Source organism: Carex rostrata, chromosome 18, assembly GCF_964058835.1.
Source record: "Carex rostrata chromosome 18, lpCarRost1.2, whole genome shotgun sequence".
NCBI lineage: Eukaryota > Viridiplantae > Streptophyta > Magnoliopsida > Poales > Cyperaceae > Carex > Carex rostrata.
This window is the reverse complement of record NC_135935.1, coordinates 5,432,667-5,449,897: the sequence shown is the minus strand read 5'-3', so window position 1 is coordinate 5,449,897 and position 17,231 is coordinate 5,432,667. Positions and strand designations below refer to the sequence as shown.

Here is a 17,231-nt window from a genome sequence, read left to right as displayed (position 1 = left end):
GCTTTTGGATGGTTCAGAATTTTTATTTCAAGCAATTTTCGACCTATCTAATTAAATAATAAAATATTCTAAAAATTAATTTGGTATCCAAGTAAATTTTCATCTAGATATGGATTCATAGCACAGATCAATCCATAATATGCATGTTACCATAGCCTCACACTACAAAATTAGCTTATGATTCATCTGAGTTTGATTTGAATCTAGCTCGAGTTCAATTCATTCGATTATATTTTTGATTAACTCTAACTCAAGCTAAGTTAGAAATTATTTGAATTAGTCGTCCGAATTTAATTCAAATAACTTAATGTAATTAAATAAACTTTTAGATATAATTTTATTTTTATTTTCGAATTTTATTATAAGACAGGATAAACTATTGGTAATTAAAAAAAAAGTATAAAGAAAAAAACCACTATCTGAAATAATATAAAAATAAATGCAAAAAAGTTAATAATGGAGCCCGTTTCAAGTTCAAATTCAATTCGAGTTCGAATTAGTACAAAATAGCTTAATTGGTTTCCAATCTGAATTCAACTCAGGTATAAATTATAATTAAATCAAGCTAAAGCTGGACGAATGCCTACAGCCCTACTTTTATGGTTGGATAAATAACTGTTTGAAAACAAATGATGCTTCAATGATCATTATTATTATTCAATGAAAGAGAATGTTTCAAGAGAAAGGTACATACAAGCTCAAACTTCTGCAAGGGCAGAAGACACTAAGCACTGAACAAAAATCACCACCGAGCTACCTACACATGGATACTGCTACCTTATTAATTGCCTTTATAACCTAAAAGACCAAAAGATGTATAATTCCTCAAAAAGAACAGACAAAAACAGACCAACATTCAACAAAGATGATGCCACTCAAAAGGTCCATAACCATAAACCGACAAAATTTCTTCAGACATCCTTGATCTTGTCAGCAAAATCTGAATACTCATATTTTTTACCTTCCTTCCTCTCTTCCTCATTCACTGGAAAAGATAAAACACGGCGGATCCTGTCCTCCCTCTCTTCTCCAGGAGAAGAAAGGAACCCAAACAGGCTGTTTGTTATCTTCTCAGCTCCCTCCATGATTCTATCGACTCCCTCCATGATCTCTGTCATCTTCTCAACTCCCCCGATGGCATTATCTAGTTCTTGCATGAGATTTCTGTCCCAATTTCCTGAACTGGAACTTGAGCTTTGTTCTGCTGAAATATCTAACCCATGGTACCAGTGCTCGTTCATATCATGTTCTGTGATTTCAGTCTGGGAATCAATCATTTCTGTGGGCCTAGAACAAAGAGAAAGGAATGGTAGCACAAAGATTAGATTAAAAACATATTAAACAAATAAAAAATTAGAAGAGATCTGTCAATAATGGAGTACCTTGCGCAGAACTGGTGCATAAGTTTCAGAACCTAAGATTAGTAACTACAAAGATGGCTAAGTGTAATTTCCCAACATTTTCCTATATAGTTGAAAATATATGTATATCACAGGTCACATTGAGAGTACTTGAACATTTTCATATTCAAAGTTATAGTAGCAGATGAATTTAACAGATTAATATCAATAGTTAATTTCATGCGTACCCCTTCAAAATGTCAAAATAACATATACACCCAAAGCAAGTAAAATATTTACAAAACATAAAAATCTTAGTACTCTCCCCCAATATTCCTGAAGCATCTGAAAATACCAATCCATTTCTAACTGTTTTGTTTTATAACACATGTTCTAAATTAGCACACGAGATATTTCTCCCGGGGGATCTTTTTTTTCTTGCAAGGGTTCTTCTTATTTTGAATTTCGGTAGAAAAATACACGAAACCAATACTAATTCACTAAGATCGTCATCTCAACCCCATTATCTCCTTTCAAAATATTAAAAACGGGGTAGAATATTTTAAATCTAGTACCTCCCAATGCAATCGCGCAAAGTCTGTACAGTCTTCTCGCACCTATAAACGCGCTTTCCAGGTTCGACCTCTTCGGGGGCGCAACGCTGCCTGATAATCTGTCTCGTCACGCATCCGCAGTCATTCTCAGTAGCCATTGATCTAGGTTTACGCTCTCTCTCAGAACTATTGATTCTTGGAGTGGAAGCGAACGGCGAGAGGTAAAGAAATCAGCAAGGCGAGGCAAATAACTTGGGAAGAAAAATTCAAGAAGATGAGAAACCAGATGCTTCGAGAAAAAACAGCAGCGGGCCAATACAGGCCGTCCGTGCGAGTGACACTGACGCGATAAATCAAGCGAGTGCCGAGTGCGTATCCTCTGAGATATCTCATATTTTGCATGACTTTATCGGTAATCCCAACCGTGAAATACGTTTTGCACGAATGTTAAAGCTCTAATAATAGTGGTCCCCGCTCTATTCTCGAATAGGCAGCGGACACGTTTATCACGCAAAATATGAGATATCTCAGATATCTCAGAGGATGAGAATTTAACAGGTATTGCACCGCAGGGTTAGTAAATCTGGACCGTTCAACCTAGCACGAATTTTAAAGGAAATCTCTACAGTTTAAATAAGCATTTGATTGAGTTCGGTATACTGAGAATAAATCTACACCGTAAAGTTATGTGCTCCGCCATACAATACCACAGAGGATACAGTCCTTAATATTTAGCTAGTGTGGGGAATTCACATTCAGTGCAATACTTGAGATGCAATCAATAGACCCGGACCGTTTTTTTTAATCTGATACGAATCTCAAAATGTATTTCTTATAGTTTTTACTTTTTATTAGCATTGAATTGAGTTGTGGCTCGGCTGAGATTAATCCGGACCGTCCATTTTATTATTGCACTGCCACACTGGGACACGCTGGGCCGTAATAAATTATTTGCTCCCGTGCTAGTTTTAAAAATTTCTAGTTTTAATGGTACGGATAACATGTTTTATTTTGTTAATACTATGGATAAAAATATCATCAAAAATGTACCCCGTTTGTTACAATTACAAATGACAAGGTGGGAGACTGAATCATTTCTATGATGTTTAAAATTTTAATCATATATATAAGAGTTTAATTAATCATTCATTTCTAAGCATGTATTAATTTTCTCATTTCATCATGTAGTCTATAAAAGACAAAAAAAAATATAGAATGAGACTATGTACTATGCATAATGCATATTGGTCCTACTATGAATCAAATCAATCAATACCTCCATTATCCAAATTCAACAGTCTTCATAGAAAATGTACTTCTTCTAGATACAAATTTTATATTTTTTATCTTTTAGGTAGGTAGAAAATCACTTTATAAGATTCTAGCCTCACTCAAAAATTAATATAATTACTGTGGAGTGTGGAACAAGATCTTTAATAACAACCATCTATCTTAGGCTCGAGCAAGGCCTTTATTCCAAATCAACAGGAAGAATAACGTGCAATCCACACTCTAGCCTCGAGGAAGGAATAAGGCATCAAAGGCCTTGCTCGAGGCTGAGATAGAATTGCACGTTATTCTTCTGATACACTTTTTCCTTTCTTTTTGATTTGATACAATAATATTGTAATTATGGATTTTGTTGAGAACATCTTTTGGATGCAAAAAGAGGTGTTACTGGATTATATATTCTGTAACATTTTTTTTAGAAAAAATGAGAGTCATGCTCTCATGTTATTTCATTAAATGTCTGTAACATTTTAATTTTTGTTATTGTATTAAAATTTATTTCATGACGAAATTTGATTTATAGATTTCATCTGAACGTAAAATAGATGATTAATTTGAAGGTACAAAATGTGGGTATAAGAAAGAGGAATCAGATCAATGTAGAAGCAAATGAGAGAGGAGATTTGGTGCCAACTATTAACAATTATTTTTTGTCGAATAAGGTGAGATGAGCTGGGCATAATTGGAAGGACGGGTGAATAAATTACCAATACTAACTTTTGTAAATTTTTTTTTTTTAAAGGATACAATAAAAATTTCAATTCACATAATAAAGACTTAGCCTTAGGGGTGCAAACGGATCGGATAGTGGTAAAACCATATCCGTATCCGTTTTTATTTTCCGAATACGGATACGGATATCCGCTTTTTATAATAGTGAATAACATAATTTTTTTCATAATTCATATTAAATTATATAATATATATCTACTATTCGGATACAGATAATTAAAATTCAAAATCATACTCGTATCTGTATCCGCACGGATATTCGGATATCAGATATCCGTATTAAATTTTCGGATACGGAGTCGGATAATATCCAACCCATTTGCACCCCTACTTAGCCTTCTTTCTTCAACACTTCCGCCCATCAGCCATTTGTCTTGATACCAAAGGCTGAAGTTTTTAAATATACTCTCGATCTAAAAAATATAAACCAAAAAACCATTAATTTTTCAAATAGGAAATCACAATTTTCCTATTTGCGTCAAATTCCTTCGAGCTTGCCTCGACTCTTTACTCAGATGCGCTGAAGTGGGCTAGTGTGATCAAATTGATAACGTACATGATGAGTCTGATATCTATGTACGGTACGTTGGCGATGAGACTTTGTTTCAGAGTGTTAAGAACGCTGCTATCATTGGTTAGGCGCTCGACTAAGGTGTACATACATTAGGCCAAGCCGCAGACCCGGACCAGCTTACTCAAGATGCTGAGGTGTAGTATTATTTAAATGCCTAATTGGTGAACTTTTTTTTTCAAAATTCTTGATTAACTAATTTCTAAGTTACTAAAGGATGAGCCTATTCACAATGACAAAGTACCATATTACAACATCTTGGCAGATTTTGACACTGCGGGTGACGGACTGTATTCTCAGGATTACAGTTTGACTCAGACAATACAACCTGCATATCAACTAGGCTATGTTCAGAAAAAGCCCATCCCAGAGTTTCCTAGAGCCTCCACACAGCAGAGCACATATTATCCCGGCGCATACCCTTCGCTCGATAATCCGATTGTGTTGCAGGCATGATTATTTAGTCGGCAAACATCTAGACAGATTCAGGCTTTCGGTCCAGGAGTCCAAAAGTCCAGTAGACATCTGATCCTCAGTTAGAGATTGAGGAGGTTCATGAGGAGGACGATGACTCAGATACTAACGAGATGCCACTCTCTAGACGGGGTAGGGGGTTGGGGAAGAGAAATGCGAGGAAATTATTTAGTCCAGATCCGTAGGCATTTGATTTATAGTTTGTTAGATATTTTATGAGATAATGTGACCTATTTATTTTTATCGAACATTAGATGTTTTTGTTTTATTTGGACAGACTCTAATTATTTAGTTATTTATTTTGTTGCTTTGTTTTTTTTGTTGATTATATTATTATTTCTTCGTATACAAATGACATTTCAAACGAACGATATCTTACAAATAAACGACAGATTTAGAACTTTGATCTGACAAACAAACAATATTTTAAAAATAATCAACATATTCAATAAACAACATTTTAAACAAAATTAATAACAATTAAACATAATAACTAAGATATATATAAAAAAAACCAAATAAACATTATGTTTAAAAAAAAAGAGAGGCCACAATTACCTCAAGAATAGAGCCGCAATTTTTTATTGCAGTCCGGATAAATATTGAATTCTGAAAAATTAATGGACTTTTTTTTTTTTTTAGACGGAGAGTGTATTTAAAAATTTCGACGCCAAAGGAGAAAGGTGATACACATTCAATAAATAGGGTCATTTTGACCGTTTTTTTTTTTGTCAAAATACCATTGGATTTGTATTTAAAAAAGCAGAAATTCAAGCTGCTGTGCACCAAAAACGATTGTATAATCACTAAATTGACCCCACTTTATTTTATATATTTTTTTACGATTGACTCCCATATTTTTCTCAAGAAAATATATAAAAAATCAAAATAGTATACATCGTTTAATTGCATGTATATTTTTCTCTCATAAAGAATGATCCTGCCTCCTCTCTGCTGGGGGTCCGGATCCCCTAAAGTAACCCAGCTTTGGGGTTTTGAATCGAGACCGTACGATTCAAATTCATCGCTCGATATTGTTTCGGAATTCGGATTCGTTGTTCGGGATGTGTGCGCTTTACTTCGGATGGATTATCACGGATTCAAATCGGATGGTTCCGATCTAAAACTCAAAAATTGAGTTACTTCACTGTATCTTAATTTTTTGATTTAAAAAAAAATGTGCCAATTTTGCTGTAACATTTGTTGGCACAAAATAAACTTCGGCAGCGGATCGGTCCTAGAGTAAAAACATCACATCATGATCATGTTTCTTGGATCCAATCCTCAAAACATGAAGCTGATGCAAGTGCTTACGTCACCACAATTAGTATTTTCTTTTAAAGTCAAAGTAAACTCACCAGGAATTAATTGTAGTTTAATCAATAGATGCATCAGCAACCCTTCTAGCGTTAGTGTATTTAAGATCTCCATTGCATAGGTTACAAACAACAGCAAAAACACACAACAATGTCAACTAAGGTGGATAAGATTATGTTGATCGGCGGATGGGCGGGCCCGTTTGTTATGAGGGTCCGTATCGCACTACACTTGAAAGGAATCAGTTATGAAATGTTGCAAGAGACAGTTGGAAAGAAGAGCGACCTCTTGCTTGCATCGAACCCGGTTTACAAGAAGATACCTGTTCTGATCCACAATGGCACACCCATATGCGAATCCATGATCATCGTTGAGTACATTGCTGAAACATGGACTTCTGTTGGGACACCTATTCTCCCATCTGATCAATATACAATTAATCTACAGATTGCAGTTTCTTATTTTACAAATATTACAAGATATCTATTACTGATCTTGATCAATCTACAGATTGTGAGAGATCTTGATCAATATTTTTAATATCTTCAATAAGATGGAAACGAATTTGAGATTAACGTTATATGCTTAGAATTTGTTCCGTTTACACCCCTAGCATCTGGTCGTTCGATAAATGAACGAATACAGAGTTACTAATTTAAATATTTCAAAGTGTTATATTTTTTATCCAAATAGCATCGAACCTTGTTTTCATATGTTATGTTTACAATCAATTTTAATATATTCATCACCAAATTTCAATTTTACTTCAAATTATACAAGTAATAAATTTTGAATAAAGTAAATAGGAGCAATTTCAGATATACCCTTCAAAAAAACCTAAGAACTTCAAATTTTGCCTTGAATAAAATATCAGAAAGTTCAGTTTGTAATGGAAATTAAAAGATGTTTTAAATAATTATATTGAAATCATAAATTAAAAAAAAATACAAATTAATATCCTGTACTTCTTTTTGAAAATTATGAAATTATTTGCTTCACATGTGAAAGATATGATTGGATATGAACTTACAAAATAATTGCTACAAACTAGTTCATGTTTAAAATGTGAAATTTGATGTTCTGTATAGTATAATTACCTTAGAAGTCGTATCCGTTTGTTGGGTGGATATTTCGACAGTTTTTATCTAATGCATTTTCTCAATGCTAGATGACTAAACCAATAAAATTTTGGTGAAACAGAATCGCATCCTCTTATTTATATACATCTTCTTTTCCAGTACAAGAATGACAGACAATACACTGATAAGTGATAACTAATATGGAGCCAAGCAAAACCAGTAAAATTGCAGGCAAAACAAACTGTATAAACTTGTAGCATATATGTAAAGGATGAAAAGAGTTCACTGGTACGACAATTATCAATGAAAATTTTAGATAATAAATTGAACAAAGTTCACTAGGCAGCAGCGGCTCTCATCAGCAGTGCTGCGAACTCAACCAGCTTGTCAGCCACTAGCATAATTTATTTCACAGTGGAGGAGAAAAAGGAGTCCTACGAGCTTGGCCAACGCGAGTCACTTCTAAGCGTGCAGTTGATGAATTTAGTTGTTGAAGCATCTCCTAAATTAGGCTTCATTTTATGCAATTATCTCTTTGATTTAGTTGTTGAGGCATATATTGGTGGTGCTTTATTTGAACACATTCATGTCTGTGTTTAATAAATAGTTGTGAGCTATCAATTGAAGTATAATTAGTTATTAGAGTCCATCTCTTTACATTGAGAAAGATAGTCTGTCGAAAGTGAAGTATACCAAATTTTATACTTATACAAGATTTAGTGATGATATTAAGATAAAAAAAAATTAGACATCGGTACATTGAATTACTCATCCTGATTTTTATTTATTTAAGTTTGGCATTGATTTTTACTCAAGAGTCAATTTTTTTTCATATAAGGTTGGATTTATAGTAATTTATATTTTTCTAATTCGACTTGGTACGGATATGGTATGCTTTCTATAGGACTGAAGATAGCAAGCAGGTAGTGAACACTATGTATTTCTATGTTCTTGGGTCTATTGTATGTTTACGTAATTCTATGTTTTATGGAGGGGCTATTTGTAATTTGTTTTTTTGCTTGTCAATTTTGTTTATGTACAGTTTTTAATGTGGAGTGTTTCATGAAGAAATGTACACTAACAAAAAGCATCGTCAAGTGCTTTAATAAGACATTGGAAGTCTTATGTAAAGTGAAATCATTTTCTTCTATATAACAAACTTTTCAATTCTTTTCTATATAATAGACTTTTCTATTTTTACCTCTTTGCCCTTGGAGAATTTGGAGAAAAAATGTTATTAACTTATAAAATATCGGTTGCAGGAAATTGGTTAATATTCTTTCAGATTCTGCAATATCTGGAAAAAAAACCAGAAAGTGTCGTACCTAGATTCCTCTCTGATATACCTGGTGTGATCATCACTGGAGCCACTCGAGCCATTTTGTGATATGTTTTATTTAGTTTTGCTTCACTGTTTTTTGAAGTCTTGAGTCAATACATAGCTACTTTGAGTTGGTTTTACTTAGCTGTGTAAAATATATAGGATATTTCATTTAACTTTGGATCAGTACAAATAATTGTCGAAGGAGAGGGGACTTTTGATTCAAAGTTTGTATAGAGATTTCATGAAACAATGATGCAATTTTTTTTTAAGTTTGTATAATAGAAATGTGTTGAACATCATGTGTACATTTTTTGATATTCAAAACTGTTAAGTGTACTGTAATTTTTTTATTCAAAGCTGTTAAATTTACTGTAATATTTTTTTATTCAAAGTTGTCTAGTTTAAATATCATAGGGCACATTATGACAATAGTAATGCAAGAGTACAACGTTGTGTAAAATTCACAAAAAAAAAACTTGATTAATTTGATGCCAACATCAATCAAACCAGTAACAAACTCTTGCATTTTTTTATCCAAAGAGAGGAATTGAAACCTATAATTATGTACCATGTGGTAATTTTATCAAAATATCCTCAAAATATGATAAATGACAAAAAAAAAGATAAAATACATTTTCTATAACAAAAAGAGAGGGTTCTAATTTCTACACTTGTAAGCCCATCAGCATATATCTAAAAGAGAGCTTTCTAAGTCATATAACAAAAAGTAAATAGCACTATCTATTAAAATACACTAGTAATTTTATAATATTATCCTTATCATTATCTATTAGATACAAAAGTTTCATGTTCTAATTGAATTGTCATCTTCTTTCATTGAAGTCTTTCATAAGTATTGCTAGAAGATGGATAAACATATCCGGGAGCAATTATATCCTACATTAAAGAATAGCATTGCAAGTATAAAAAAAATTTAAAAGCTGTAAGGGTTACATGGATAAAATAAAAACTATAGTTTGCAAAGAATAAAAATAGACAAAATACCATCGGACTAAAAGTTGTAGTTTGCAAAGGATAAAATGGTAAATGTTGAACATTACTTGGATCAACCTACAACAATATAAAGCACTTGAATGTTTAATTTTTATAAACAAAACCATGTAAGTCTTACATGCATCATAGTGACACTCACCATCAAAAGGTTGGTGAAACTAGGTATAACTTCATTGGTAGGTGTTCGTTGGGCATTATCCCACATTCCTTTCCTCTATCTAAATTAGGAGTTGAATCTAGTACATCTAATGCCTATATAAAATGTCAAGAGTCAATACAAAAAATTAATAAATGATGACATATAAGTAAGCTTTTGTTATTATCAATTTACCTTATTAATGGTGGATGACATTTCACTTGAAGATGCATAATTCTTTTGGAGCTGTTTCTTACTAGTTTTCTTGACATTGTTCTTGGGGAGATTTTCAATCCAACCCTTGTGCCGTTTTCCAACCTTTCTCTCATTTCTTTTTTTTTTAAACAAATTGGGTTTTGAGTGTGCACAATAGGAGTTACTGAGGTATTGCAAATATTTTCGGATGTCTCTGAAATGTTTTGTATTTTCTCTATAATTTGTTTCTCAACTTGATCCAAGACACCATCTAGAAAGGCCGTTGTATGTTCATATGCAAATGCATATGCTGGATTTTGGTGAACTTTCTACAAATATCTTGATTGCGTCGAGATGAATCTATTTTTGTATCAATGACAATTGTTCCTTTATTGTCACACACAACACAAACTCTTGCTTCACGGGTCCACCTCTCTAACACATACTTTTCGGGCACCAACTTGATATTCATTGTGTCAAGTACCTTTAATGCATGGCTACACAATACACCCCACCTCTCAAACTTTTTGCAACTACACAAAACTGTTTCCTCAATTGCATTCCAAGAGACTCTGCAACACTTCGCATGAGTATCAACTTCACCTACTCCATGAATCGTAACAATGTAATGATTTTCTATTGGCCCTTCAATTTCAACCACCATTGACATTTCATACTCTGATTGGAACATGTCAAAATTTTTATGTGTGTAGCATTTGCTCATTTGGATAAGAATAGGAACATTCATCTTAATATTTAGTACTTTCCTCCTATACTCATATTCCGATTTAACTTCCTTTTCTCGCTTGTCAGCCACCACCCTCTCAAAATGCCTCAAGAATCGAACAAGATCCATGTCTGACCATAAATATTCCTTTAAAACTCTATTGAGGCTTTCACTTAATTGTGTGCTTCGAATCCCCAAGCTGAAATAATTTTTCATGTAACAATATGTCTATTTTTTCTTTGATTTATAAATGAAAGGGAACCAAGTTCCTCCCAACTTGCTCTCTAAATCTTTGAACTTCTCCTCAAATTCTATTTCATTTTCATACTTGTAAACACAATCTCTAAAAAGGCCAACATAATCATTTCTCTCATCATTGTAACGAAGTAAGTGTGTGGCTGCATTTTGCATTACGTGCCATGTACATAACCCGTGTGTTACATTCGGCATCACATTGGCAATAGCTACACCCACCATTGTGGCATCTTGATCAGTAAAGATACTCTTGGGTTGTTTGCTACTACGGGCTTTAAGAAATGTGTCAAATACCCATTTAAAGGACTCAATGGTTTGGTCTTATAAGAGTACTGCACCAAATATCACGGTTTCTCTAAAATGATTAAGGCCAACAAAAACACCAAATGGTCTGGATTCCTTATTTGTGCCATGTGTTGTATCAAAAATAACCACGTCTCCAAATTGTGTATAATCTATTATCATTTGTGCATCGGCCCAAAATATATTGTCAATCTCTTGTTTATCGTCTACTTGCTCGGTATGCTGAAAAGAAGGGTTATGACTAACTTGGTCGCAAAAATAACTTAAAATAGCAACTGCCTCACCATGAACAAGAGTTGCTTTACGCTTATCCCTCAAATAATTGTTTATATCAGTGCGAGTATGATCAAGATTTTGCATACCTAATAAGCTGAAATTGTATCTATTGAAACCTAGGGTTAGGTATGTAAATTAAGCCAAGTTTTGATTAAATTAGGTTTAATTAGGTTAGAAATGTCCAAAAGTTCAAGTTACTGTCCTAGTTATGTTTGTTTTACAGGTAATCAAGTGTTTGGAGCTTAACGAAGCAAAACGGGTGAGTTAGCACGAAGATTGGAGCAACTGCCAACATCCATTGCGGCCCGCAACCAAACAAGTCAGAGCTTTCATTTCTGCACAGTCATTGCGGCCCGCAATGACCTATCCAGATTTCTTTGTGCAGTCTGTTAACTGCCTTCATTCATTGCGGCCCGCAATAAGTCGGTTCAGAGCTCGAATTTGCTATTTTTAGTTAGTTATTTCTAGGTTTTAGAGAGGGGTATAAAAGGGGACCTGTAGAACAGATTGAGTACGGTTTTTTAGGCAGAATTTCTAGTTTTGAACTAGGAAAAGCAAGGAAAAGCAATGAAGAGAGAAGAAGGAAGGAGAGAACACCATTGATCAACCGGTTTTATTAATTTCTTTCCTTTAGAACTCTTTTACTCTTTTGATTTCATTTGTGGTTTAGCCATGACTGGTTAAAGGATTTTCTAGGGTTGATTAGGGCTGTACTTGAAACTTTTGTTATGATTTAGTTGGTTTTATTCTATATGTTCTTGTTCTTTGTTATGATCTATTCTTTATTTTAATTGATTGTTAAGACTTAATCGAAATCGCATGAAATCTTAGGATTTGGTATTTGCAATTGAGAAATTGAATATTAGGTCCAGACCATAAAGAATAGGGTATTTGATAGGCTAAGTACCGAGAGGTGACGCTTGTCTTATACGGACTTCACCTAATAGTTTAGAAAATTGTGCCAAGTACCGAGAGGTGAAAGATAGTTTTCTAGATCAATTGGGACAGTAAGAACTTAATGACTTTAGATTAGAGTAGCCAAGTACCGAGAGGTGACGTTTATTCTAATTTAAAGATGGTATTAATATAGAGATATCACTTTGTACCTACAACATCCAACTGTGCCTTCATAAATATAAGAACAAAATCTACAAACCAATTAATCGTAACACTAGTGGATAGGAACCCTAAGAAATCCTAATTTCTCATACTTGTTAAAAATCATATTTTGCTTTAAAAACTTTAGTTTAATTCAGTTTAATCGCAATCAAACCAACCTTTGAACAAACAAAAAACTTTTTTTACTTTCTTTTACTAAATTAAATTGTTAGGTTAGACTTTAATATTCCAACTTGTCCCTGTGGAGACGATCCCTAAGTACTACTCGACAAGGTTGTACACTTGCAACCGAATTGAGCGTAAATTAGGATTTACTACTTGTATTGTAATAATCACATAAATACCACCAACTTGGCAACCTATCAACTCATGTGCTTCCTTTTGTCGAATTCCAGAATCGTTTGCAAGGTCGATATCAATAGTAGCAATTTCAGTTACCTACAAATTGTCATCATAGGAACAATTTCAGTTACCTACAAATTCATTTCAGCTATATATGCTTTACTAAATTGTTATCATTATTTCTTACATCCAAAAAATACAATTGGAAAAAAAATATGCTTACTTTTCGCTGACACGGCAAGAGATAACAAGCTTGTGGCAATTGCAAGACATGGCTGTGCTCATTAATAAATTATGTAACCTCATATTTGTATGATTTTCTAACCAATTTCAGAATCAAACTACACGGGCAACCAGTTCGTGTTTGAAGTCGAGGACACTTGGTTTGATCATCACGCTTATCCTTGGAATGAAAACCCTGATTTGAACATACAAATTTTGTTGAAGTTGTTTTGCCATCTTAATGCCTTCAATTATTGTAGTACTTTCTAGTATTAAAACCTGTTTTTTCAGCATATTTGTTCTAAAACAACCATCTTTCTTCAATTGTATCAAATTGGATTCCTATCTGAGGAATCCACCCTGTATCTCCATTTAGATCCATGCTAACTACAAATTGTGCAAGAAGACATAATTAAAATGATATTAATAATTAAATAGGGTATTACACCAATATATGCTAAAATACTATTAACTTTCTTGAATTGGCTTTCTACAGGCACTTGCTTCTCATCAGTAACTAATAAATTCTAAAGCTCTTTACACATAGTAGTAAACATATTTTGAGTGGAGATACAAAATCTACCTAAAGAATGATAATATCAATTAAAGGTATAGGATAATAAAAACCAAAGAACGATAATAGAAATATATTTATGGTATTAGGTATTAGCTGATAAGAAATCATGTGTCAGGTACGAAATCAAATTTCTATTACCGTTTAATTCCACACATATGACCCCTTTTTTAATCCTTATTTAATTTACTTCAATTTAGTGTTTTAGTCACTCTTTAGAACCAAACTTATCTATCTAAAGAATTTTTTAACTCAAAAAAGGGCATTGTACCTCAAAGAAGAGAGGAGAATATCGTGCTATCAGCCTTCATAAACTAGGAAAGAGGAATAAGACAAGACTAACAAGAAGTTATCAAATCAGATGGACAAACTCTCTAAAGAAATGCTTTATCTTCGAAATACATCCCTCGAAACTCATCTAATATTCAGAACTGTCCTCTCCAACTTGCTTCATAACTGAAATTAGGCGGGATTAGATGATGAAGCTTTTTTGTTTGGCGGGAGAACATTTCAACCTTCGCACCTTCGCGAAAAGTGACTTGATCTCATTCCAGCCGACTATTTATTTTATTTCATGCATATGGCTTCCAGCTAATTTCCTATTTCAATCGAATTCAATTGAATACAGAGAAGCGGAGGAGTCAATATTACGGGCAGAGTGTTTGGGCAAGCCTTGATTAAAACTAAATCGTAGATGAATTTAAACGATGGGGATTTTTAACTCAAAAATTGCATTAATGCAGAGGATATGGATTCCTCCGACCATGGGACCAAACCAGGAACTTTCTCTTCATCTAGAAACTTGATTCCGACTATTTTCTCCAGTGTCTTTATCCATCCCAAGTGTGATCCAATCGCAATATCTAAGCATCCAATGTTATTTCCTGCAAAGTTTTTCCAAAGTTGCACTTCGAAAAGGCTTCTTCAAGTAGGTGGAGGTTTGTAGCCATTTTGTTGACCTCTACTTCGGCTTTTGGAGTTTCTTTCATTATTGCCTTTAATTTTAGACTCATGAAGCTGATGATATAGCATAGTTAGAACTTAGAATTCAGTGAAATTTATATTTTTTTTTAATCAGTTTGATAACAACAGTGAACATTTGCAAAAAAATGTACTAATACAACACTCCAATTAAAGGTGTTTGGAGCACTCTAGTAATGTCTCTATATGACAAGAGAAGAGGGTAGTTGCAACCCTAATACGACATTCCAATTGAAAGTCTTTGCAGCACTCTAGTAGTGTCTCCAGATAACAACATAAAATGATAGTTGTAACCCTAATAAAACACTCCAATTGAAGGTGTTTAGAGCACTCTAGTAGTGTCACCAGATGACAAGATAATAGTGCATTTACAACCCTAATACAACACTCCAATTGAGGGTGTTTGGAGCACTCTAGTAGTGCCTGTATCTGTCAAGATAATAGTGCATTTGCATCCCTAATACAACACTCCAATTGAAGGCGTTTGGAGCATTCTAGTAGTGTCTCCAGATGACAAGATAATAGGGCATTTACAATCCATATACAACACTCCAATTGAAGGTGTTTGGAGTACTCTAGAAGTGTCTCTATATAGCAAGAGAAGAGTGTATTTGCAACTCTAATATAACACTCCAATTGAAGGTGTTTGGAGCACTCTAGTAATGTCTATATATGGCAAGAGAAGAGGGTAGTTGCAACCTGAATACAACACTTCAACTAAAAGTCTTTGCAGTACTCTAGTAATGTCTTCATATGACTACATAAGATGGTAGTTGTAACCCTAATAAAACAATCCAATTGAAGGTGTTTGGAGCACATAGTAATGTCTCAATATGGCAACATAAGAGGGTAGTTGTAACCCTAATACAACACTCCAATTAAATGCCCTATTATATTGCCATATAGAGACACTACTAGAGATACCCAAACGCCTTCAATTAGAGTGTTGTATTAGGGTTGTAAATGCCCTATTATCTTGCCATATAGAGACACTACAAAAGTGCTCCAAACACATTCAATTGGAGTGTTAAATTAGGGTTGGAAATGCCCTATTATCTTGCCATATAGCGACACTAGTTGAGTGCTCCAAACACCTTCAATTGGAGAGTTGTATTAGCGTCGTAAATGCCCAATTATCATGCCATCTTGAGACACTACTAGAGTGCTCCAAACACCTTTAATTGGAGTGTTTTATTAGGGTTGTAAATGCCATATTATCTGAGGCACTACAAGCAACCACCTTCAATTGGAGTGTTAAATTTAGGTTATAAATGCCCTATTATCTTACAATATGGAGACACTAGTAGAATGCTCCAAACACCTTCAATTGGAGTGTTGTATGCGGGTTGTAAATGTCCTATTATCTTTCCATATAGAGACACTAATAGAGTTCTCCAAACATCTTCAATTGAACTGATGTATTAGGGTTGTAAATACACTATTATATTGCCATATAGCAACACTACTAGAGTGCTCCAAACACATTCAATTGCAGTGTTGAATTAGAGTTGTAAATGCCATATTATCTAGCCATATAAGGACACCTCTAGAGTTCTCCAAACACCTTCAATTTAAGTGTTGCATTAGGGTTTTAAATACCATACTATCTTGCCATATAGGGACAACACTAGAGTCCTCCAAACACCTTCAATTGGAGAGTTGTATTAGGGTTGTAAATGCCCTATTATCTTGCTATCTTGAGACACTACTATAGTGCTCCAAACACCTTCAATTGGAGTGTTATATTATGGTTGTAAATGCCCTATTATCTTGTTATCTGGAGACACTACTAGTGTGCTCCAAACATCTTCAATTGGCGTGTTAAATTAAGGTTGAAAATGCCCTATCATCTTGCCATCTAGCGACACTACTTGAGTGCTCCAAACACCTTTAATTTGAGAGTTGTATTAGGGTAGTAAATGCCCAATTATCTTGCCATCTTGAGACACTACTAGACTGCTCCAAACACCTTTAATTGGAGTATATTAGGGTTGTAAATGCCCTATTATCTTACAATATGGAGACACTACTAGAATGCTCCAAACATCTTCAATTGGAGTGTTGTATTAGGGTTTTAAATGCTCTATTATCTTGCCATATAGAGACACTAATAGAGTTGTCCAAACACATTTAATTACAGTTTTGTATTAGGGTTATAAATGCCCTATTATCTTGCCATATAGAGATACTACTAGAGATAACCAAACGCCTTCCATTGGAGTGTTGTATTAGGGTTGTAAATGTCATATTATCTTGCCATATAGGCACACTACTAGAGTACTTCAAACACCTACAATTGGAGTGTTGTATTAGGGAGTGAAATGCTATATTATCGTACCATCTAGAGACACTACTAGAGTGCTCCAAACACCTTTAATTGAAGTGTTGTATTAGGCTTATAAATGC

General features: G+C 33.9%; 1 protein-coding gene, 1 long non-coding RNA gene and 1 pseudogene across 3 annotated transcripts; all 3 read right to left on the bottom strand.

Annotated features, from left to right (window-relative positions):
• Positions 1 to 630: 630 nt before the first annotated feature.
• On the bottom strand, positions 631 to 2,175 carry LOC144569840 (Mal d 1-associated protein). Its single transcript, XM_078320311.1, has 2 exons — positions 1,916 to 2,175; positions 631 to 1,287 (listed from the first exon to the last, which is right to left on the bottom strand). Exons 1-2 carry the CDS (start codon positions 2,050 to 2,052, stop codon positions 912 to 914), a joined length of 513 nt encoding a protein of 170 aa, XP_078176437.1. The 5' UTR covers positions 2,053 to 2,175; the 3' UTR covers positions 631 to 911.
• A 7,179-nt stretch (positions 2,176 to 9,354) lies between these two features.
• LOC144569640 (uncharacterized) lies at positions 9,355 to 10,192 on the bottom strand. The gene is made up of 3 exons (XR_013516113.1): positions 10,027 to 10,192; positions 9,835 to 9,947; positions 9,355 to 9,752 (listed from the first exon to the last, which is right to left on the bottom strand). It is a non-coding gene; the product is annotated as an uncharacterized LOC144569640 (long non-coding RNA).
• A 10-nt stretch (positions 10,193 to 10,202) lies between these two features.
• Positions 10,203 to 13,134, bottom strand: LOC144569639 (protein FAR1-RELATED SEQUENCE 5-like; annotated as a pseudogene). The gene is made up of 2 exons (XR_013516112.1): positions 13,051 to 13,134; positions 10,203 to 11,673 (listed from the first exon to the last, which is right to left on the bottom strand). The product of XR_013516112.1 is annotated as a protein FAR1-RELATED SEQUENCE 5-like (transcript).
• Between the last annotated feature and the right edge of the window lie 4,097 nt (positions 13,135 to 17,231).